Here is a 24,254-nt window from a genome sequence, read left to right as displayed (position 1 = left end):
ATAAATAGAAACCAGTGGCTTCTCCCTGGAGGTGCCATTAGCTGACTGGCTTCAATTTCAACTGCAACTCCCCAATCAGTGCCACCGTTGGGAAAGGCATTTAGACCAATTTTTTAAACCCCCTGAAAATCACCTGAATGTAAATTTGTGTGTTCGCACCATCTGTAGTCGTCTCCACGTCTATTTCACCTGCTTTTATCTTAATCTCAAATTCAATATGACAGCATTACGCCATGCATCAAAATGAGCGTCTCATGGCCTCTGAATTTAGAGTAACTTTCACTTGATGTGAATAATCACAAGTGCAGTTATTTGACTGAGGCAGTTGGAAGCATTCTTTGAGTGGAGCTATGTGTCTGAAACCTTTCTAGCAGTCATCTTTTAGACGCTGGACTCTGAATATGCTTTGGTTGTCCTCTTACAGGGCTTTTAAAGCACACCCTCCTCAACCTTCTTCTGAATCTGTGCTGTGGGCGAAGGCGCGGTTTTCGGGGTGCTGTTAGCTCTGGGCGGGGAGGCGCTGTGGCCAGGCATGGCGGTAAGGGAGGATGTGGTACAGGGTGTGAGATCTGCCACAGCCTTTGTGTGGCTTTTCACTGCTTCCGCTGAGTGTCCACGATGGAAACCCATGTTCCTGTGAGTGGAGCAGCCTGCTCAAAGCCTGCAGAGTCAACAATAAGCACGTCTATGCAGTCACTTCAAATCCTTTATTAATTACAGCATAAAACAGAGGAAAGAGAGACGGAGACACAGAGGAGCTGTGGACGGCGGGGTCACGCCTGCTAACCTCAGCACAGCTGCAGTGAGAGGAAGCGGGGTACCCCGCCTCTGTGTTCTGCATCTTTGGGGAGTGCGCCCCGCTGTCCAAACAAGGCAGGGTGTTTTCATAGCTGCAGCTGCCTTCCAAGAGAGGCTGAATGAATTTTCGGGTCTCTGCCGGACCACCTCCCCATACCCTGCTTTGTGAGGGAGACCGGAAGGCCCGTTTCAGCTCCGCAGCTGGGCGTCTTTAAAAAGAGCAGATGAGTTCTGCTCATCACGGGCTATCCCAAAATTCAGGAAGGGGGTCAGAGGTCAGAGCCCTGAGAGCCGGAGTCTGCTCCTTGCTGCACCTGCAGAACCATACGTGCCTGCGTGTTCAGACACTCCCTCAGCTTGTCCTCCGTGAGACACAGACGCTCCTCCAGCACCGACACCGTCTGCAAGCCAATCACAACTGTTAGTCAAGCAGAGCCGTTCGTCTGCAAGCCAATCAGAACCAACCAAAGCCGTTTAGCCAGCAGCTATGGATGGAGGAACGTACCTGCGTCAAGACATCCAGCTGTTGCACAATGTGCTCCAATGTTCTGGTGACCCCGTCTGGAAGGCCTGATCGCTCCTCCAGGGCAAAGGTCCGGCTGCCCGCCTCCTCCTCCTGCATCCCCACCGACCCCGCCCAGGTCTGGCCACTCCCACCTCTGGAGAGACCCCTGGCCCTGCCCCCTGGAACCTCATTTCCATGGCTACGGCCACTCGGCTGCTAGGGACAGACACAGAGCAGTGCTCAGTGCAGGACACTCAGAGACACCGCAACACACTGCCACCACCTCCCCAAAGCTGGGGACTGTGGCAACCCCCAACCCCCAACCCTTCAACCCCCAGCCACAGATTCTGCAGCTCACACAGATTACCATCAGCATGCTGGGGGAATAGACATGGTTAAAGGCTTTTTTCAGTTTGTGGGTCTTAGTGTTGACGTCGATCTAATCTTAAAACTTAGTCTTGATCTTTGAATAGCACCTGCTGTGTTTTCTTCCTGTACTTACTGTCATGATCTCAGCGATTTCTGTAATTAAAAAGAAACATTACTAACCTTTTTTACATGTAACATTCACAAGTAAATTTGTTAAATTTGTCAGAGGACCAAGTGCACCATGGTTTAGTCTTATATTTTTTCAGGCCACTGAATTCTTTTTCTGCTGAGAAGGTATGCTCATGGGGAAAAGAGGAGTTCCCAAACACCAGGCAGACTAAAACACCAACATGGGACAGGACAGGTCCTACTGACCTGGGACCAGTAATTAACCCTTTACAATGCAGAGACAGCAGACAGGGGTGTACACCACGCCTGTGCATGGTCCTGGCACCGGGTGGTGGGGGTTTGGGTGTAGAGCTGTCAGTGTGTGAAGGGGAGTCTCCCTGGGCTCCCTCTCTACAGCCATGTCTGGAAAACATCAGCTCTGGCTTCTCCCTGCCCGCTGACCCTGCTCCGCCCTCATCTCTCCTAACAGACATTCAAAGCCAATTAGGATGGAGAGCCTGGCCCTCGTCTCAAGCTCCCGCCAATCAACGCCACATCAGACGGACAGCTCAATCAGGTCTAAAACCACTCTAATTACAGGACGCATTAAAATTGCTCTAATTACAGGATGGTTAAAACAACTTTAATTGCAGGACAGTTCCAAAATAACCTCACTTACCAGACAACTTAATGAATTTAATTACTCTCGTTTACTTTGATACCTTACAAAATGAGCTGGCAGCCACAGGTTAGCGTCTGGCCCATCAAAGAGGTCTCACCATCCCAGATACAACTTCAAGCAAATACAGAAATATGTGTAACACTACAAGTAGTATAATATTGTTCTATTACAAAGTAATGATCAGTTCGTTTACGGACCCTTCTAATGGCAGAGGGTATGCTGAAGAACAGGCCAAACCCCTGGGACAAAACCGCCTGGCATTGTGGGAAAAGGAAATGTTGTAAAGCGCTCGTGGATCATCTGGGAATGTCATTATCGGGTTATCTCAAGGGAAACATGAGTGTATAAAGACTTACTGGAACTGGGGAGCTGGTCTGACGTTTAATCTGAAATCTTGGATTCTGTTTTAAACTGTGGGAAATGTTTGGAATGGAAGCGGAGAGCACTGCACAGAGCCGTCAGATCACCGCCCGATCACCGCCCTCCTCCCTGCCTCACGCAGGCCCGGCCTGTGACACCCACACTGCGTTTGAGCTGCTCTGAAGGGCCTGCAGGTGGGTCATTATCACTGTGAGGCATGGAGCCCGCTCCGGGCCCGCTCCGGGCCCACTCCGGACTCGCTCTCAGCCCGCGAATCCCCTCATTAAGCCGACGCTCCCGACTGTATTTCTTCACTCCCAGCGACCCTCTCCAGCCACTGAGAATATTTATAAGCCACTTTAGCTGTGTGGAGGTAAAAGAAAACAGCAATCTTTGAACTTTTCATTCTGTTTATGTAAAGCAGGGAGATAAAAGGGTGGTAATGAAGGCCAGTAAAGATCAGAGGGTTCCTGTCACATTTATTCAGAGCCAGAGTGGCACGACTCCCGGGCCAAGCAGTGAGACGCTGCCATCACTTTCATCCTGACAGGAGGCTGCGGGGGAAGCTTTCACACAGCACTTTCACAGGAGAGCTGTCACACAGTGCTTTCACAGCAAGCTTTCACAGGAGAGCTTTCACAACATGCTTTCAGAGATTTCACAGGCTTTCACAGCAAGCTTTCACAGGAGAGCTTTCACAGGCTTTCACAGGCGAGCTTGCCCAGATATTTCACAGGGTTTCACAGGAGGGCTTTCACAGGAGAGCTTTCCAGATATTTCACAGGGTTTCACAGGAGGGCTTTCACAGGAGAGTGCTCTCCGTGTCTCCTCTTTCCATCCACAGAAACACATGATGCAATTAGACCCCTCCCCGCTGCGTCTTGTGACAGGGAGAAGGAACAGGATGCCAGGTAATGCCATTAAGACCATTTCCCAGCACAAGGAAATCCTTACTGAAATCAAAGGCAGCATTAGGGCCCCCGGCCCTGAAAGATCGCATTCATTTAGACTTCTTTTTTTATCTCACTTCTGCGGAACCAAATCTGCCTTCCGTTCCTCAAAGTACCTGTTAAAGCCTCACTAATGGAGTGCTTAATGGCCCCTCCACTGACCTGAGACCAGTCTGAAACTGTGCTTTAGACACAGAGGGTTTTTAGGAATCAGAAAAGGAGGCTGTTCCAGGTAAAACATACACAGACTATGCTTTACTGAGCCCTGCCATTTCCATTATAGTGAGTAACATTGTTTTTAAGTTTTACTGTTTCCTAGCATTTAGCAGCTTGGCTCTGTTTGAGGATTCTGAGATTTTACTAAAGCGCGTAAGAGGCAACGTGTTTCCTCTGCAAAGCAAATGGGAAAAACTGAATAACAATTATCTGTGATTCTAGGAATTCAAAGCAATAGTGAATCCTCAGAATTATAGCCAGCTTGTGCCCAGTGCGCTTGCCTCCTATGTCAGAACCGCTTCTGCTGCTGTAACGGCTAACTGCTGATATAACTCTGTTCTGAGCAGAATGCCGTTATATAAGAGGCAGCAGCAGGATGGATCATGCAGCGGAGGCCATTTCCTCTGCACTTCACCTCCTAACCCAGCACCGCCCACACTGCCCCGGCTCACTGCTCACACACTCCACAAACTCCCTCCTTTCATAACCGCTCTGACTCAGCCCGTATGCCATACTTCACTGCGATCGGAACAAATGCCGTGCAGCGAACAGAGTCAGCGTGGCGAGCGGAGAGTCAGCGCGGCGAGCGGAGAGTCAGCGCGGCGAGCGGAGAGTCAGTGAGGTGAGCGGAGAGTCAGCGTGGCGAGCGGAGCGTGAGCGTGGCGAGTGGAGAGTCAGTGAGGTGAGCGGAGAGTCAGCGTGGCGAGCGGAGCGTGAGCGTGGCGAGTGGAGAGTCAGTGCGGCGAGCGGAGAGTCAGTGAGGTGAGCGGAGAGTCAGTGGGGTGAGCGGAGAGTCAGTGGGGTGAGCGGAGAGTCAGCGCGGCGAGCAGAGCGGCGAGCGGAGAGTCAGTGAGGTGAGCGGAGAGTCAGTGCGGCGAGCAGAGCGGCGAGCGGAGAGTCAGTGGGGTGAGCGGAGAGTCAGTGGGGTGAGCGGAGAGTCAGTGCGGCGAGCAGAGCGGCGAGCGGAGAGTCAGTGAGGTGAGCGGAGAGTCAACGTGGCGAGCAGACAGTGCGGCGAGCGGACAGCCAGCGCGGCGAGCGGAGAGTCAGCGCGGCGAGCGGAGAGTCAGCGCGGCGAGCGGAGAGTCAGCGTGGCGAGCGGACAGTCAGTGCGGCGAGCGGACAGCCAGCGCGGCGAGCGGAGAGTCAGTGAGGCGAGCGGAGAGTCAGTGCGGCGAGCGCAGAGTCAGTGTGGCGAGCGGAGAGTCAGCGCGGTGAGCGGACAGTCAGCGCGGCGAGCAGAGCGGCGAGCGGAGACTCAGAGCGGCGAGCGGAGAGTCAGCGCGGTGAGTCAGAGCGGTAACAGGGAGGAAAGCAGCATCACAGCGCTGTCGTGCTGATAAGAGGTCCTCTCTGGGTCAGGTGGGCTGTCCAACGCTCTGACGGCTCTGAGTCCCGGTGTGCAGGGCTGGTACCACACGCTCTGAGGGACACAGCTCATTCCTGTGGGCGGCAGCGGGCGGCTCGCAGGGGAGAGTAACCCTAGCAGAGGCGGCAGCATTTCTATGGTAACGCAGAGAGGGCTGAGAGATATCCTTCCTGTAAGCAAGGCCAGACACGAACAAGCGACGGACTCCAGGCGACTGCATTCTGACCCACTTCTAGGGCCGAGGAAACGGCTGCCACATCCCACAGTGCCACTGTGAGTCATCACAAAGACCGCAATACCCACAATGCCCCTGGAGACACGCTGAAAGCAGGCCAGCCAGTAGCAGTGTCATCGAGTACACAAATGGTTCGTTCTGTCCTAACAGCTCAAATTTCAGGCCACCCCACAAGAATTAACATACCTGCAGATTTTAATGTAGCGCTTTAACAGCAGATGATAATACAGTACTTTATTGCTACCCCCAAAGGGGTAATTTTTTTAAGAGCTTCCCCTTGCACATCGCAATGTAAAGACCATATATAGTCATAGCTTATATGATTATATATGAAAGTAAAGTCATTCTATTTTTAAATCAATTTCAATGTTTAGTTATACTTGTTTCAATATGGCCCCATTCTATTGGGACAAAGGGTTGCAGAAGCTGACTGCTGTCATCTGTGGCATAACACCAGAGGAAATTTAGCCTCTTAAGTAAGACGTCATGCATCCGTGACTCATTGTTATAAACTGCAGATAATACCCTCTGACAGAGCAGTGTGGAACGCACACTCTGTCCGAACACACACTCGAGTCATTCATTCACGGCCCAAAGACACTACAGAGTCACAGAACACAGTCTGTCCCTGGAGCGTCTGTTCAGTGTTTCCCAGTACAACACTGCAGGCTCCTATCAGATTCACACACAGAGAGCTCACATTCAAACTGCTCTTACTGACAATCAGCCAATGGATGGCCTGTTCTCATCTCTGCAACAGTCTTATATTCCACTGTTCCAGCCTTCACGTCACACGATGACCGTAAAAGGAACAGAGCCTAACGCAGAGCCGCAGGACATCACAGAAACGGCTGCGGTCATGGAGTTCCAACGTCCCATCCAGGCTGAGGGTCAGAAACCCCACCCCCAAAATCAGGGCCTGTGGAGATGAACCCGATCCAGGGAGAGCACTGGGGCTGACCTAGGAACAGTCTGTGGACCCCAGTCTCTAATGTAATGAAATGGGGAGAGATGCTCCAGCACTGTGCTCAGGTCAGCCTGTGCTGGCGGTTTGCAGCAGGCAAGACGCCTGAGAGCAGGAAACTCTTAATGTGTCATTACACGGTGAATGTAGGGCAGGAAATTCAATTCCGCAGCCTCCCAAACTGCCGTCCCAGCCCTTGTGCAGGGTAACTGATCATTACTGGCCTCTTTCTGGAGCGGAGCGGGGGAGGCGTGTGCGGGGGGATAGCCCGGGAGGGAGCGCTCAGTGTGTAACAGGAAATCCAGAATGATCCGTTTTTTTTGCACTGCACCCCGGGCCTCTCTCCCACACCAGCCTCTTTATTCACTCTCTATCTAAAGGAGTTCTGGGTCCCAACCTCTCCAGACCTCAGCCAGGGATACAGAGCTTCAGGGGCTCCCCCCGTCCCACAGAGAGGGGGGGTGAGAGGAGCTTCAGGGGCTCCCCCCGTCCCACAGAGAGAGAGAAGGAGATGGAGGGAAAAAGACAGAAGAGGGAGGGAGAAAAAGAGTGAAAGCGAGAGGCAACCTGGGTCACCATTTATTCAGTAGGGCTACATCCAATCAAATTTACATGGAAATGTTTGTAGCCTAGCCATGCTGTTAAAACAGCCTGCATTCAGTAACACTGAACCTGCGTGTCACTCTGCCTGATAGGAGGCATAATCCTCACACCCACACACTGCTCCACAGAGAAAGAATAATTACCTTAATACCTGCTTAATATTCACACAAATCACTAACACCTGTACCACTCCACCACCCCCAGGCCGTGCCTCTGGGAGGGGGACACAGAGCTAGCAGTTTCAGGTGGACTGCTCGTTACAGCCATGATTCCTACAATATCCCACAATCCCTTCACTCTCCCTCACTCTGCTAACAAAACACGCAGTTCAACAAAACACGCAGTTCAAGCACAAGTTGTGCAGCCGGGTTACAGCAGATGACTGCTTTGCGTGGAAATGGGCAATGTCAGTCCCACCTGGAGGTCCTGGTCAATCACCTGGCCCAGGCTGGAGCGCAACAGCCCCTGTGGCAGCAGGGCTGAAACACAGACTTAGGGGAGTTTGTAAAAATGACAGAAATACTGGCAGGTGCTGCCTACCTGGCCCACACCTGCCCATATCCAGCTCTATCAGCTGCTCTCTCACTCACTCAAATTCTATCTGTGTTTTCTTTCCTATCTCTGTAAGCAGAGGATTGCAGACTCAAATCCTGGCTGTGCCACGGCTATCTCACCGAGTTGCCTCCAGCTCCATGAATGTGTGACTTTTTGCAGTGACTCCACGGTGTGTCTGTGTTCCTGTGACCTCTCACATTGATGCCTGCAGTCAGGGCTCACATGGCTATAGAACAGGAAAGATTAACGGGGGGGGGGGGGGGGGTTAGTGCACAGCAGCAGCAGTGAATATCGTGAAATGCCGCTGCCCTCTGAGAAACCACAGGGTGGTCTCTGTTTCTGCCGGTCAGAAAATAGCAGCAGACTCTGCATTCATTATTTATCGGGCTGGTAGAAGAGCCTCCCCCTCCCTCCAGATCAGGGCGGGGTTTCTCTGATTGCGGCATTTCCTGAGTTTGAGGCATCAGTTTCCCCTCCACAGCAGGATCGCACCACCGTCAGTCCGCCGGGGCTGCTGGGACAGCCAGAAAAGGTGCCTCCTCCAGGGGGCGCTGGCACTGCCCGACGCACACAGCCACGAGGGGTCCGCTCATGTGCACGTTACATTCCACAGACCACAGGGTGACCTTGCCGACACCGCCAGCACCGTCTCCTGCGACACGTCTGCTGACCAGCCGAGCGCAGGCAGAACTGTGGCCACGTTGAAAGACCCCTCCTAACTTCCTGTGTACAGGAAAACGCCGTCAGCAAGCTCCCTGCATCTGCTAACAGGGCGGCCGTGTCCACCTGACCTGCTGTCTGCTTCATGCGCAGACACCCCGCAGCTCCTCAGAGCCGCCCTCTAACGCCTGCCCGCCGGGCGGGGCTGCTCCCGACCTGAATGACATCACGCGCAGAGAACGGGGATTCCACTGTCTGTGTTCCTATGAGGACAGCGGAGGAGTGAACACAACAATCACACTCTCTTCCACCCACACACTTGAGAAGAGTCTGTCTCTGTTAGCCATTAGCTTCCTGCTGTCATCTGTTGTTTGGCAAGCACACGCTAGCATTCCTGCATCCACTTCCTTGTTGTTGTTTTGGCTTGCGTTGCTATGGCTATGTCACGGCAACGACATCACTCTTGCCCACAGACGGGAGACTGGGGCCGGAATCGGAATTCTAGGGGGGCTGGAAAAATGTGGTCCAAACACAACGGGACCGGACCCAAGAGGCCACGGTCAGGCCAGGCACAATCAGACAAGAAGGCCAACAGTCTGCAGGCCTGTGTGTGTGTGTGTGTGTGTGTGTGTGTGTGTGTGTGTGTGTATGTACCGAAGAGCTCATGCAGGTTATGAAACTCAGTTCATCTGAGCTACGGAAACCCTGGCTGTCAGCGATGAGACACAGTTCAGTTTTAGATGTAAGCTGGAAAAAGGATGTTCAGCTCCTGTCAGAAACTGTTCCCTTGTTTCTGTTACAAGCTGATTAATAGAAATGAAACTTTAATTGGCCTGTTTCTGAGTGAGGGCTCAGAGCTGCAGGGCTTCACCCACCCCTGTGCTCTGTGACTGGGCTCTGACGGGAGAGACACTCAGAGCGTTCTGAGGAAGAAAGCCTCCATTGTTCCAAAGGCTGAGGCATCCCCATGAAATTCCACTTAACTCTTCTGCTCCACACGGACGCGCATTTTCGAAAGCTAACCTTCAAAGGCCCAAAACACACATTAGTCACACATAGTCTGATAATCTGGAATGACACACACACTCGCTACCACCTTCCATCTCTACCAGACTCCTGTACCAAACGCCTTGCACTTACATGAATTAAACACTTCTTTTGGTGATTTTAGCATGGGCGTTCCATGACTAGTATTATTTATTACACTGCCTTAAATAGTTGAGTTAGTTATGAGTTTTCAACAGTGCGAAGTTTGGCACCTTGAGCGTGGAACAGCACAGCAGGGAATCTGATTCCCCCACACGGGAAGCTCATTCCACAGTGAGATCCCAGAGTCAGCCAGTCCCGTTCCTCCTCCCACAGCCAAGGAGAGAGAGGCTGACGCTCCAGAAAGTGTCAAATTCACCTGCTTCTAAAAAGTGAGAAATGCCACCCCCCCCATGCTGCAACTAATAATTCCCCCAGGGAGCAGGATGGAATGCAAGAAAACAGCAGCATGAATTCTGACACCCTCTTCCTCTGGCCGGAACACTGGCCTCCCCACCCCTTCTACACACTCTGGCCCTACACACTACCCCCCACACAACACCCTGACCCTACACACTACCCCCACACAATGCGCTGGCCCTACACACCACCCCCACACAACGCCCTGGCCCTACACACCACCCCCACACAACGCCCTGGCCCTACACACCACCCCCACACAACGCCCTGGCCCTACACACCACCCCCACACAACGCCCCTACGCCCTGCTTCTGCAATGTTATCATCTCAGCAGAGAGTTTCCTCTCCTCTCCTTCCCCACGCTGTCCTTCAGAAGAGATGATCCTCCTTTCAGTCCTGTTCTCCCCTCCCGCGTCTCTGTGCTGCAGAGGGGCTGTGTCACTCCCATCAGGAGCTGGGTTCAGGGCCAGAGAAGCTCACTGTGCTGCCACCCCACAAGGCCATGACGGCTTACGGACAAACACATAAACAGCGTTTGGCTTCACCGGAAAGACACTTTTACACATCACCACTAATATTACCAGTAATAATAATATTAGTACTAATATAGCCCTGGTCTTGAATACAGAGGTACATTAGTCACCATGACTAAAACCTCCATTATTTTTGTTCATAAAGCATTTACTTGCAATGTATTTGTTCACTGTTTAATACCCCAAATGTCTTCTTGACTATATAGAAAAACTGGTAGCTCTTTTTCACAGTCCAATTCTGTACTGTTAGAGTGAAACTATTGGCCAGGATTCCGCTGCGTGTGGAACTACCTTCATACACAGCTCCTCCCACGGGTAGCACGATGAACGTTTCCCAAGGAATCTTCCAGACTGAAAAGACTGGACAGAAACCTGCTTCCACTTTCCTGGTGACTAACTCTGCGTAAGAGTGTCTCATAGATCATCCAAGATAAGGGGCAGGACAGTTATACAGAAAAGTGGTACAATGATGACTCAGGCACGCCACCTTCTCACCTGACCGGAGCCATATGGCCAGGCCTGTAGAGCGCTGCGCTCACTGCCACCGCAAAGTAGGACACAGACACACTGTCTCCACTCGCAGCTTCAAACAGGAGCAAATCAGGCCCAGTTTGTAGCACAAACGCACCAAGACACGCTGCAGAGAACCACACATGTGACACCCGTCTCCAGGCCCCTAATGGGACAGACCTGGGCCCCCAGAGGAATTCCATGGGAACCTGCTCTCCTAATCTGATTGATCCGCCGGAGGCTGGGACTTCCGTGAGCTGCCTGTTTAACACGTATCCTGAACGGTTCTCTTCACCTGAGCGAAATCTGTGAAGAACTGGACCCTTAACAGTAATCTAAACGATAAAGCGCCGTTTGAGAGGCTTTGGTGATGGTCAAACGATGACTTCAGACGTTCTCTTCTGAAACACAGTATGATATCCCCCAACAGCACCACCAAGAGAATCTATAAATAAATAACCACAGCGCACAGAAAATAACTAAAAGCATGACTTCCTTTTAAGGATGTTAGGAGTCACATGCAGAGATTCTGCTGGAGAAGAGAGTCGTGAGAGCGATCGATCGAGAGCTCGGAGGTAATCTGCCATCAAACAGGTTTATCTCACCGCTTACTCTTGCCAACACCAGCCCAGCGCCTCCACCGCTGCTACAAACACCCTTACAAACGCAGGGCACGAAAATCATACACAAAAAGCCACTGGAATTCAAGTGATACAAGTATTTTTTTTTCCTGGTCTGGACCAATAAATTAAAAAAGGTTTGCTTCTGTAGCTGTCGGTGTGAATTAGCGGCCATGTTGAGAGAGGTTGGCCCTCTCAGGTGGATTGATCTCCAGTGCCGCTGCAGTCCCACAGCATGGGGACAAAGCTCTGCACACCAGGGCCTTGAGCAGAGACATGATTCTGACACGACCAACGAGAACGGACAGTCTGCTGAGGGCTAACAAGGTGAACGATTAAATAAAGTACTCAACAAACACAGAAATAAATAAAGGCCAATACAGAGCATGCATGGGTGAGTGGATACGGCAGGGAGGAGGAGAGGGAGTGAGGGAGAGAGAGAGAGAGGGAGAGAGAGGGAAAGAGGGAGAGAGAGAGAGAGAGAGGGAGAGAGAGAGAGGGAGAGAGAGAGAGGGAGAGGGCATTTCTGAAAGGAATAAACAGTCCAGGGTTGGGGCAAAATGTCTGAGGCATAAAAATCTGCCAGGGCCATAGCTTTAGGTGGGAAGACAGTGAGCTGATAAGGGTGTTTACAGCATACACAGAGGCAGCCTGGGGAATTGTGGGAAATTGCTGGGGGACACAGAGCTTTAGAGGACAGAAGGAGGTTAAGCTCAGGTAAGCTGGCCAGGGAAAGGCATGACTCACGGCTTTCATATTACAGGAAGGACAGGTGATCTCACAGCCCTGTAAACGTGCAAACAGACCACACTGCCAGCCGGAGTCTATACTGCCTGCTGCAGACCACACAGATAACTGCAGAATACACTGCAAACCATAGACCTCATCGCAAAACCATAGACCTCACCGCAAACCAGACCTCACCGCAAAACCACAGACCTCACTGAAAACCACAGACCTCACTGAAAACCATAGACCTCACCGCAAACCATAGACCTCACTGAAAACCACAGACCTCACTGAAAACCATACACCTCACTGCAAACCACAGACCTCACCAAAAACCATAGACCTCACCGCAAACCATAGACCTCACTGCCAACCGTAGTCTAGACTGCTAACTGTAAGCTACACTGTGAAACACGGCACAGGGGATTAGGGCTTCAGTGGAGTGGGAACATACTGAGGACCAAAACTGACTCTACAGTGAGGTACAGACAAAAACTTACTTTACTGAGACAGATGGACTAAAACTGACTCAACTTCACAGGGACTGAGAGACTGAATCTGATTCAAGTTGAGAGCTAACTGACAGACTAAAATTTACTCAACAGATTGACTCTACAGAAACAGTATCACTGAGTTGTTGGACATGAGAGGGAAAGCGTTTCTATTTTAATTCAGTCCCCATTCATATCACTGATCCTTCTGTGTGAATAAAGGAAGTTTGACATTCTTGAAATGCTGCAAAACCTCTTTTCCTGTTGTGTGAAAAGCCTGTGTTTGTACTGCTACACCAGATGCACCAACATTTCAGCAAACTCTGGACTGGCAGTGTCATCTCTGACTCTCTGGCAGCTGTCTCTGACTCTCTGACTGCCGGGAGCTGTCTCTGACTCCCGGGAGCTGTCTCTGACTGCCGGGAGCTGTCTCTGACTGCCGGGAGCTGTCTCTGACTGCCGGGAGCTGTCTCTGACTCTCGGACTGTTGGGAGCTGTCTCTGACTCTCGGACTGTTGGGAGCTGTCTTTGACTCTCTAACTCCGGGAGCTGTCTCTGACTGCCGGGAGCTGTCTCTGACTGTCAGGAGCTGTCTCTGACTCTGACTGCTGGGAGCTGTCTCTGACTCTCTGACTGCCGGGAGCTGTCTCTGACTCTCCCAAACATGCCACAGAACAATAACAAAGCAACTAATAAATGAAATCCATAGAAAGCAGCACAGTGCAGGATTACCAGTGAGCTTAGCTCTGGTGCCAAACAAACAGCCAATAATCTGCTTTCAGACTCAAGGCAATACCAAATCTCCACAAAGACAGTGTGTGAATGTGGTGGAAGCATTAGGCTGCCTCCTCACTCTGCCACAACAAACACGGGGGGTGTAGCCCAGCCCTGCCTGCCGGGAGCTGCCTGCCAGAGACAGCACAAAAAGGTAACGCAAAACAAATAAATCCGGGAATAAAAAGCCGGATGGGTTTGCGTTCCGAGGCCAGGATGTGTGGGATCCAGGGCCTCCAGTGAAAAGCAGCACAGGCTGCATTAGCCAGAGGGCTGCCACACTCCAAGGTGAAGCTGGGGGTTCAGGTGAGTGGGCACCTGAGCCACCACAAGGTTGCGTCCCAAACAGAGAGCCTTCATCATTTACCAAACAAACCACTGCCTTCCCAGAAACTGAGCACACAATGGGTGTGTGCGGCAGACAGACACCAGAAAACTGCCTTGTGTGTGTGCGTGTGCGTGTGCATGTGCGTGTGCGTGTGTGTGAGCGTGCGTGTGTGTGAGCGTGTGTGTGTGTGTGAGCGTGTGTGTGCGTGTGCGTGTGCGTGTGCGTGCGCGTGCGCGTGCGCGTGCACGTGTGTGTGTGTGAGCGTGTGTTTAAGATGGAGGGGGTGTGTATTCATGCATGTAATTCTGCAAACGCAGCTCTGGTAGTTATAGATGTACTGTGTGTATCTGGAGCCTCAGGGAAACGTCCCTCCCTCACAGGCCTGGGGGAGTAAAAGCAGTCTTCTGGCGGCTTTCCTTCCTCTGCTCCGGATCATTTCTCCCAGTAAAGCAGTAAAGGCTGAACTCTCCCTGCAGGGCTTTATCTTTATGGCAGGTGTGTACAAACACAGCGCATTCCACTCACTGCATTCACAGCATAAACTGGCCTGCTACCGCTGCCCCTGACACAGACGGCCCGCAGACAGGCGGGCATGGCAGCAGGAAGAAGGCTCATGCCCCGAAGCTCCGCCCCACTGAGGCGTTCCTGTATCAGGGCTGCTACAGAGTCCCTAATGATCACAAAAGCCTTCAACAGAAACACGATCACACACCCTGTCTGCGCACCCCTGCTGGCCTGGGCAGGAGATGGGGAGGAAGCGGCTGTCAGGTGGTGGTGACTGATGGGTTACAATGACACAGCTCTCCCCAGACCCTGTCACTCAGCTGCAAAAACCAGCTGGTGCATGGCCTCCGGTCTCCACGGAGACAGGTAGGCTGTGGAGGCAGCTCAGAGCTACCGTGAGAGAAACACAGCGGGATTCCGCACTGAACCCCACAGAGAGACAGAGACGGCCCGAGCCCGGAGCCAGACCACGGGACAGGTGCACCACAGCCTGACCTTTGACCTCGGGGTTTTTCTTTCTCTGACCCTCTGCTCTCTTCTAAAAGGAATCCACCCACCAGTCCTTTAATGCAATCCTGTAATCAGACTTAAAAATGATTTGAAAACTCTCACATTCCACTTCCTGTTGGGGTACTTCCTGTTATAACTATGGAATCACTGTTACAACATTCAAAGCTTAGAACATTACCGTTTTCTCACCTTCAAGATAAGAGACTAGCTTTAATTCTTCAAATTAAATACGTCATGATATACTCTAATGACTTAGGATGCACACACATACTATTTATAAATACTATGTTAAAAAACAACAACCACTATGGCATTCAATTAGTTAAAATCAGTATAATAAAGCTATAATAAAGCAAAATAAAGAGTGTATGTGGTACACAAACTACTGCAAATACACCTCCTATTTTAAAAGGTAACCGCACCTCTGTGCTACCTATAGGAATACCTGTGTGATGAAAAGCAGTACTCTTTAGAGTGTGATTATACGGAAAACCCGATGCAGATACATGCTCTGCGCTGAAGCGCTTTAGGTCCAGACCTCTTTCTCAGGGTCGCGTCTCAGCCGGGATTCAGGCATGCATCTGACCCCTACCCATGCCTGCTGCTGTGGTTTTGTTAGTCTGTGCATGCACACCCCCCGCAGGCTACGTAACCCGGAGAAACACGGCCGGTATGCCATCATACAAGCCCCTGTATCAGCCACAGGATGTCCCGGGTCATCCGCAGCGAGTGGGGAGGCAGTAATATCCCTTCAGTAATCACTGCTGCTACTGATGCACATTTACACTGGCCTGCTGCTCTGCCACTCTCTGACACACATTTTAATGGCCGTTTCTTAGAAACCGCCACAAGTACTCAAAGCCCCACTGAGAGAAAGAGAGAGAGAGAGAGAGAGCGAGCAAGGGAGAGGGAGACAGAAAGCGAGAAGCACATCAAAACGCTGACATTGAGGTGTCCCCAGTACCTGCAATTGGATGCTATGTTATTTTTAGCCTCCATGTCAAGGTGCTGTCAGTGTATTTTTAGCTGCTCCCAAAGGCAGCATTTTCTCCCTCTGGAAACAGATCAAACACAGAGAGGTGGAAATGGGGTCGCAGTACCCGCTGCAGGTGCAGAGAGAGACTGACCTTACCAACGCCGCCTCCCCCTATCTCCCAAAATAACCATAAAGTACAGCATCAACAACATTCTCCGATAACCGGCTGCCCACACGACAGAAAGTCTCCCTCCTGCCTTTCAGTCGTTTCCACAGGCGCCGCGGTTTAAAGACGGTTCCCCTCCCTGCGTCCACACAGACAGGGCCATCAACAGGCTGCGTACTTCCTCCACCGTCACGTCAGAGGGAAGACAACACCAGGGGAAATGGACAGACTGTCTCCGGCGAAACGTACCGGTTACAGGAAGCATCCGGTGGAAACGCTATTCTCTTGTGACCTTGTTGGGTGATATCACAGGATCACCATCATCCTACGCGCCTTCGCCTTCCTCAGTCGCAGGGGATTATGGGAGCTCACCTCCCTACGCAAAGATCCTTTACACACACCCCGAGAGAGGAAGTGCCTTCAGTCAGAGACATGCCACACTGCGGAGAGAAGGCGGCACAGTGCCCTCCCCAGCACTGCAAACTGCCACCCTCGAGCGCGACCAGCCTGGTCACCCTGACCTTCCTGTGAGGCAGCTTTTACCTTCTCAGAAATGTGACATTTCCCACATGCTCCTTACGAGAAAATGGCTGTCGCAGAGAGAGCAACTCCTTCACCTGGGTGATGAGCAGCTAACCAACCAGGGGAGGGGCCGCAGGGCTGGGTAGAGTGGTGCCACTGTCCTCTGTGGATAACGTGCCCATGATTGGAGTTAAATGGGTTAGCTGTGCATGCTGCCCCACAGTGCACTGAGCCATGTTCATTTAGGGGAGGGAGGGGTGTGTGTGTGTGTGTGTCTCTGTGTGCCTGTTTACCAATGACTCTGCACCCCATTGATGTGAATGTCAGCTCTCAAAATCTAGCTCTGCAACCAAGATGTTTTAACAGTCAAGAGATTTTAATTTATCTGTGAGATCAGATGAGATACTGTATTAAGCGCTCAATTTCTAGCAATGCATGTTGAACCAAGTATTTGAATCAATAAAGGTAACACAATAAAAGTATCCACGATGACCCACCTTTGGTTTCTCGTACTCATGTGAGCAAATGGGGTGAAACAGCCTGCAGCGCCATCTGGTGGACATTGTTCATACTTTGAGAATTGGCTGAAACCCCTTAAGACAAATATGATTGCGCTTCACACAAATATAACTGTTTTGTTACTGATGTACTCATCGAAGTTATTAAAGCCAGTAAGAAGGAGCAGATGTCCCAGCACAGACCCCGAGGGAGAATATCCCAAAGCAGCCTTCTCAGATATGTCTCCGCTCATTGCTCGTGCTTTGTGCTGAAACCAGTTTCGAATCCAGTTTGAGAACTCCTTTAATTCCCACCGATTCCAGATTGGTAATGAGGTGCCAATTTCTACCCGACAAAACAGATGTAGCAGTACGTATGTCTGCAACCTCCCCCCTGATGTTGCTTCCTCGTGAGTTTATTCATCCTCTGTGTGACTGCTTATTCAGCTTATACTTGCTTCATTGTGAAATGAATTCATATAAAGTGGCAAGAATAATTTCTGTGAACTGGACATAAACATACTGCATAAAAGCATAACGTACAGACAGCCCAGATCACAGATCTGTTTGGCACACAAATAAAGTAAAGTAACGAGTTCTCCCCTTCCTGCTGCTGTTTCCTAGCTCTCTCTTCTCTCTGCTTCTTACACGGGACACAGTCATTCACGGACAGGGCATGGAGCCTACCGATCTGGAGAACAGCGACTGGCCCACTTCAACGATGTGCGGGTCTGCGGACTGCGTATCCGCCACCATGGGGCTGATCTGGGGACAGTAGAAAAGAGACACCGTTCAGCAAAACGTCTCGGGGGCGGCAGTGTAGCATAGTGGTTAAGGAGCAGGACTCGTAACCGAAAGGTTGCCAGTTCGATCCCCGCTTGGACACTGCTGCTGTACCCTTGGGCAAGGTACTTAACCCACAATTGCCTCAGTAAATATCCAGCTGTATAAATGGATAACATTGTAAAGAACTGTAACCTATGTACGTCGCTTTGGATAAAAGCGTCTGCTAAATGAATAAATGTAAATGTAAATGTCTCACAGCCTCGGCTAAATAACTGATCTGAGTTCAGGCTAACTCACCGAGACAAGCCCTGTGCCCCTGTTTAAAATTTCTAGCGCAGCTTAATTCAGTGAGAGGTGTGAGTGTTGAAGTGGGCTGTATGGAGGTCCCACCTGGATGGACTCTGACTGGTTTGTGTGCAGGTGTGGTCCGCGGGGGAAGATGTCACTCAGGTGAGGGGGAGGGTCGGGGTTCGCACGCCGTCTGTGCCTCTTCAGCACCTCCCTGTAGTTGAAGGCGTCAAAGTTGGTTTTCCAAAGCAGCACCTGCAGAGCGCGTTACAGTGAGAAGCCAGGCCAGCTTTACTAAAGCCCCACACCGCGTCACCACACACTGCACCCTAACACACTGCATCCCCACACCGCGTCACCACACACTGCATCCCCACACACTGCATCCTTACACACTGCATCCCCACACCGCATCACCACACACTGCACCCTCACACACTGCATCCCCACACCGCGTCACCACACACTGCACCCTTACACACTGCATCCCCACACCACGTCACCACACACTGCATCCCCACACACTGCATCCTTACATACTGCATCCCCACACCGCGTCACCACACACTGCACCCTCACACACTGCACCCCCACACCGCGTCACCACACACTGCACCCTCACACACTGCACCCTCACACACTGCACCCCCACACCGCGTCACCACACACTGCACCCTCACACACTGCACCCTCACACACTGCACCCCCACACCGCGTCACCACACACTGCACCCTCACACACTGCATCCCCACACCGCATCACCACACACTGCACCCTAACACTGCACTGCCACATCCCCTCAGGCCTACACAGAAGCAGCCTGTCATTCACTCTGAATCCCCTATTGAACACACTGACTCCACTTCTGCATCGCCAAAGCACCTGAAACAGCAAAATCTCTCACCTGAGAATCACTGCCTCCAGAAGCAAAGAGGTCACCTCCACGGGAAAACGCTACGGTGAGGACGGGACCCTGAGGAAGGGCATGCTGCCATCATCATCATCGTCATTGTCATCATCATCCCAAACTGTTTCAAAAGCTCTTCAGGCTCTTCAAGTAGCTGCACAGCCATCTGACTCAAAGAGCTCACTTGTAAGTTGAGCTGAGCTGACACCAGTAAACCTCATACAGCTTAACAAAAAGGACAACAGAAAAGCAGACAGAACCCCACGCTAAGCAGGCCAACCATCCGGCTCTAGAGAAGGAGATTAGAGTCACATAATACCCAGCTGTCATTATAACACTGTATAACATCTTAGGAGGCGCTGAAAGGAACTCCCACCTCTGCGTGCCGGCTAATCCTCACTCTGGGTGACCTGAACGTTTAGAGACAGTCCAGTGTGACATCACAACCACGCACACCCACTGTGACATCACATTGCGCTACCTTGTGCCCATGCAGGGTGTAGATGAGCCTGCCCTCCAGCAGGTCAAGGATCTTCACTGTGCTGTCACTGGACGCGCTGATCAGGTAGTTCCCCGACGGGTGGAAGGAAAAGCAATTGATCCCTGATCTGTGAACTGTCCCAAAGCAAGTGGCACTCAGAATCATGCCATAAAATGCCATTTTAATTTATCATGGCAGACATTATTACATTCACCACACTACAGTCCAAAAATGGCTTGAGACCCACCATAAAATAGAAAAACTACTTTGCGTCAGCGCAATATGATCAAAGTGCTTAAAAATATTCAAAAATAAGTGTTTAAATGTGATTCACACATTCCCCAAGGGTACAGTGTTCTGGGTGAACTGCTTAGCTGAATTAGATCTTACGGCTGTGTCTGTCAGAGACATACATACACATAAGTACATAAGCAGGACTGGTGCCATTGAGAAATCCCAAAGGGCTGAGGTCTAAAACTACAGCCTGTGTTTGCTGATTGGCTCTAGACTCTGCCAGTGTTTGCTGATTGGCCCTCTGTTGCACAGTACCGTGGTAGTGCTGCAGCAGCCTATTGGTGCGAATGTCCCATATCTTCAGCGTGTTGTCGGCTCCTGACGAGGCAATGCAGGTGCCGCTGGAGTTGAAATCCACAAAAGTCGCAGATCTAGAGAATCAATTCAGGAAAAACAAACACAAAATTAACAGCTTGGTATTCAGTTAGGTTTCAAGCCTTTGAAAACTGATCTTTTTCATTAAAAGGCCGTTATAATGCAATCATTACATTATAGTGATATAGCAATGGCCATCCACCAAGGGAAGAGTTGGCAGAATGTACCCATACTCATACAGCATTATGCTACACAACAGTGCCACCCCATGGATATTCTGAGAAATGACTGTCTCCAGACATCCGGTTGACTTTAGTAGAGCAGCTGTCCCTTGGTCAGGTGACCTTCTTTGTTCTGTAAATGCCCTTCTGCCAGCAGGCTTTACTGAGCACCACTGTGGGCTGGAGGGGGTAGAGCTGTGAGTGGAGGGAACTGTTTGAAATCTACTGGCTCTGCTCCCCTTCTATATCTACCCACTCTAACATGTGTGGCTGTTTCATGTGGAAGAAAAGGCAGCCAAATGTAAACAAAGACAGGAAATCCACACGGGAGTACCAAAGCAGTCTATCAGCCCGTGTATGCTGCTTTAGACTGAATGCACGCCCCCCAACAACCTAAGGGAATGATCTGCAGATCTATCTCTTCCAAAAACCATTAATTTTCACACTTAATACAGTCAGGGAGTACACTGCAGCAAGTGACAGTAATTCTGGTGGCCACGCCCACTTGCTTCTTGCGGTGGCACATTATGAATACTCTCTAGCTGCACTGTTTCAGGCTCCTCACTGAGGCGGAGCTGGAACACTGCTCATGTGAAGACGGAGCGCCCCCTACCCTCCACAGTCGGTAAAGACGTTGATGCACTGGCGGGAGCTGGTGTCCCAGAGCCGCACCATCCTGTCGTCACCACAGGAGGCGATCAAGCGCCCGTCTGGAGAGAACCTGCAAGTTCAGAGATTCATAGGTTTATAGCTTATAGGCTTATCCATTGTAACATTACGCACTTTCTGGCAATACATGACATCATATTGATATGAACACCCACCAGCCCTTGTGCAGTGCGCTTACAATTAACCTGTGACATCATAACCCATCAGTCCTTGTGACATACATTTACAAGAGCTCTGACGTCATCATCCACCAACCCCTGTGGAGTACGTTTACAACAGGCCTGAGGCAGCGCTGCCACTGAATTATCTGCAATGCTTTGCCTACTTCTGTTACTGAATACATATCCCTGAGAACAGATACTCCCAAACACACAGCCAGCAGCAGCCAGGAGTGCAGAGCTCTTACCGGGCGCAGCGGACCCAGTTGGTGTGCTGGTTCAGAGAGTAGAGGAAGCGTTGCCGGTGGACGTTCCACACCTTCACAGACTTGTCGTCAGAGGCGGTGACCAGCATGCGGCCGTCGTGGGAGAAGCTGGCACAGCGTACCGTGGCGATGTGAGCCTTGAACACGGTCGACTCGCCTCGTCTGCCAAACCAACGCACCTGTCAACAGCACGCACTAAGGGGTGTAACCCTAACCCTAAACCCTAACCCCGACCCCAGCCCTAACCCTGACCCTAACCCAAAGCACCCATCAACAGCACACACTCACAAGTGTACAGCTACACATTCAAAACTCAGCTGTGGTGTAATTATGAAAAGAACATGTAAATATCGCACTAATCGAGGACATCCATATTTATTCCAGTTGTGCAGCTATACGTTTACAAAACTTTTTCCTCACTGTAACTTAGTCTGAATGGAACTGCCTTTTCTGCCTTTGATGGCAGTTACAGTTCATACCTGCATATCTCCCATTTATGCATGTGGATACTTTATAAACCTAATTCCACTAAAGGAACTTTGGGCAAGGGCTCCACTGCAGTGTTCATCAGGTCTGCAAACCAGGTAAAAAACCTGCTCCAGGTAAAAGTCCAGGCACCTAACCACTACACAACACTGCCGCTGTGTCAAAAACTTTCGCTTCCTTCATCAGCCTCTCTCCAGTACTTACATGCTGGGCGTCCACAGCCGAACGGTTTTATCTTTGGATGCAGAAACCACCAGTTCACCAGAAGGGGAGAACTGCACACTGGTGATGGCATCACGGTGCCCAACAAACTTCAGAGCCTTGGCTTTGGGGTTCATGCTCCAGATCATGAGGTTTGTGTCAGCTGACCCGGTGGCTGGAGAGAGGTCAACAAGCAAAAAAGGGAAACGGTATAAGGTGGGCACCGAACCGTCAGTCCTGACAGTCTCCATCACTACACATCTCAGTGCCAACATACCCAGCTGCCTGTTGTTAGGACTGAAGTCAGCACACGTGACTGCATCCTTATGACCTTTGAAATGTCTTTCCAAGGAAGGATCCTCCTAAAACAGGATTATTACAGTTTTATTGTATCTAGCAATGCCCATTGTTAGTCAATACAAGCTGTATCTATATTCTACACACAGACAAACTATCTTTCATCAAGGAATAATCACTGCATGTTTAGCAGTAAGAATCAAAATACCAAACATAGCTCATGTAATGGAAAGTATGCATTTTTGTGCTGTGTTCACGAAAGTTTTAGAAATGACAGAAATGTCTTAAAGAATATCAATTTTGTTGTTGCGCCATATATTTTACTTTCACTTGACAACACACCAACAAAAAAAACGCTTAAAGCATTTCCTATCGCTAAAGGCATTTCCCTATAGTTGTTATGAACTTATTCAGACTGTGAACTCTATTATGTGAACAGGTAACGTTAGCTAGTAGCTTTAGCCTGTTCCAAAACCAACGTAACTAGTAAGTTACCAAAATTTGTTTGCTACTAAGTTAACTTATCCCTGACCCTAACCCTAACTTAAGGTTGCGATCTGTTTTGCTAGCTATAGCTATCAACTCTTCAAATGCCGCTAACGTCGGCTTGCTTTCTAACTCGCTAGCCAGATTTCTAACTATATTAGACTGTGCAAGATCGTAGTAACATTACGACAAATTACGACCCTTTCCTAACCACCCAGCTAATTAGTTAGCTAACTACTCAATTAACTTAGCTCTGTGTGTATTTGGAGATGGTAATATAAGTTAGCCGGCTAGCTAAGCTTGCATGTAGCGGGCGGTATCAACACAATCCTCTTAGGAAGGCCTGAGCTAAACAGCGCTGCCGCTCTTAATATGCATTTTAAAAAGTACAATCATGCCACAGAGCTAAAAAATTACTTCTCTCACCAAAACAGATGCCATTTAGTAGATGCGATCCTTCTTTGCATGGCGGGGACTACGGAAGATAAACACGGACAGCACTGGTTTGACAGCTCTCCCCTGTCAAACCGAGCGCGCTTCAGCGCCTCAGACCCGGGCAGCGGAGCACCGACACACCGATCCGCTTTATCCGACGCGTCCTGCAGCCTCAGGGGCAGCGGAGCACCGACACACCGATCCGCTTTATCCGACGCGTCCTGCAGCCTCAGGGGCAGCGGAGCACCGACACACCGATCCGCTTTATCCGACGCGTCCTGCAGCCTCAGGGGCAGCGGAGCTCCGACACACCGATCCGCTTTATCCGACGCGTCCTGCAGCCTCAGGGGCAGCGGAGCTCCGACACACCAATCAAGTTTACCTGACACGTCATGCAATCGCAGCAGTTATGACTTGCAAACACCATGCTTAAACAGCGAGTTAGCCAGCTGGCTAACGTTAGGTGACATTGTAAACAATGTCGGAGCTAGTAGATGTAGCATCTGTGCATGGATGGGGAGGGTGTAAGGTAGGGATCCTGCGCGTCTGCAGTCCCCGTCTCACCCTCTCCATTCACGCACAGAGTAACGGGCTAGCTGCTGTGCAAATGTTGCTGGTGTTGGTGAACGCAGTAACTTAGCTAACTAAGAGCTATTTCGATGATTTTACTTAATAACTTTGCAAAATTAGCTAGCTAGGTGTAGTTAGCTTAATAGATAGCTAGCTAGCTGGAATTTAAGAGTTTGATTTTGTGGATACTGTCTAACCAGCTACCAGCTTGATTTGAGGCTATCACAGCCTAGCAAGGCTAGCTGGCGTTAAGCATCTGTCAGCTTTATCGATCACAGCACATCAAAGTTTCCTTCTGTTATTCACGGTGTTCGAATCATAACTTTTTATTATTGTTATTTAAAAGTCCGGCAGCGTGTCCAACCGATGGGAGGGGCTCGCGTCCACCGTTGCCGAGCAACCCAGCCCAAAC

At 50.6% G+C, this 24,254-nt stretch overlaps 1 protein-coding gene across 1 annotated transcript; it reads right to left on the bottom strand.

Moving 5' to 3' along the window:
- Positions 1-772: 772 nt before the first annotated feature.
- poc1b (POC1 centriolar protein B) lies at positions 773-23,399 on the bottom strand. The gene is made up of 12 exons (XM_036517945.1): positions 23,264-23,399; positions 22,332-22,416; positions 22,058-22,229; positions 21,350-21,529; positions 20,888-20,995; positions 19,994-20,109; positions 19,445-19,578; positions 18,961-19,029; positions 18,158-18,310; positions 17,669-17,746; positions 1,304-1,519; positions 773-1,199 (listed from the first exon to the last, which is right to left on the bottom strand). Exons 1-12 carry the CDS (start codon positions 23,276-23,278, stop codon positions 1,068-1,070), a joined length of 1,458 nt encoding a protein of 485 aa, XP_036373838.1. The 5' UTR covers positions 23,279-23,399; the 3' UTR covers positions 773-1,067.
- Between the last annotated feature and the right edge of the window lie 855 nt (positions 23,400-24,254).

The sequence above is a fragment of the Megalops cyprinoides genome, chromosome 23 (assembly GCF_013368585.1).
Source record: "Megalops cyprinoides isolate fMegCyp1 chromosome 23, fMegCyp1.pri, whole genome shotgun sequence".
In the NCBI taxonomy this organism is placed as follows: domain Eukaryota; kingdom Metazoa; phylum Chordata; class Actinopteri; order Elopiformes; family Megalopidae; genus Megalops; species Megalops cyprinoides.
The sequence above is the reverse complement of the archived record's forward strand: the minus strand, read 5'-3'. Positions and strand labels throughout refer to the sequence as shown.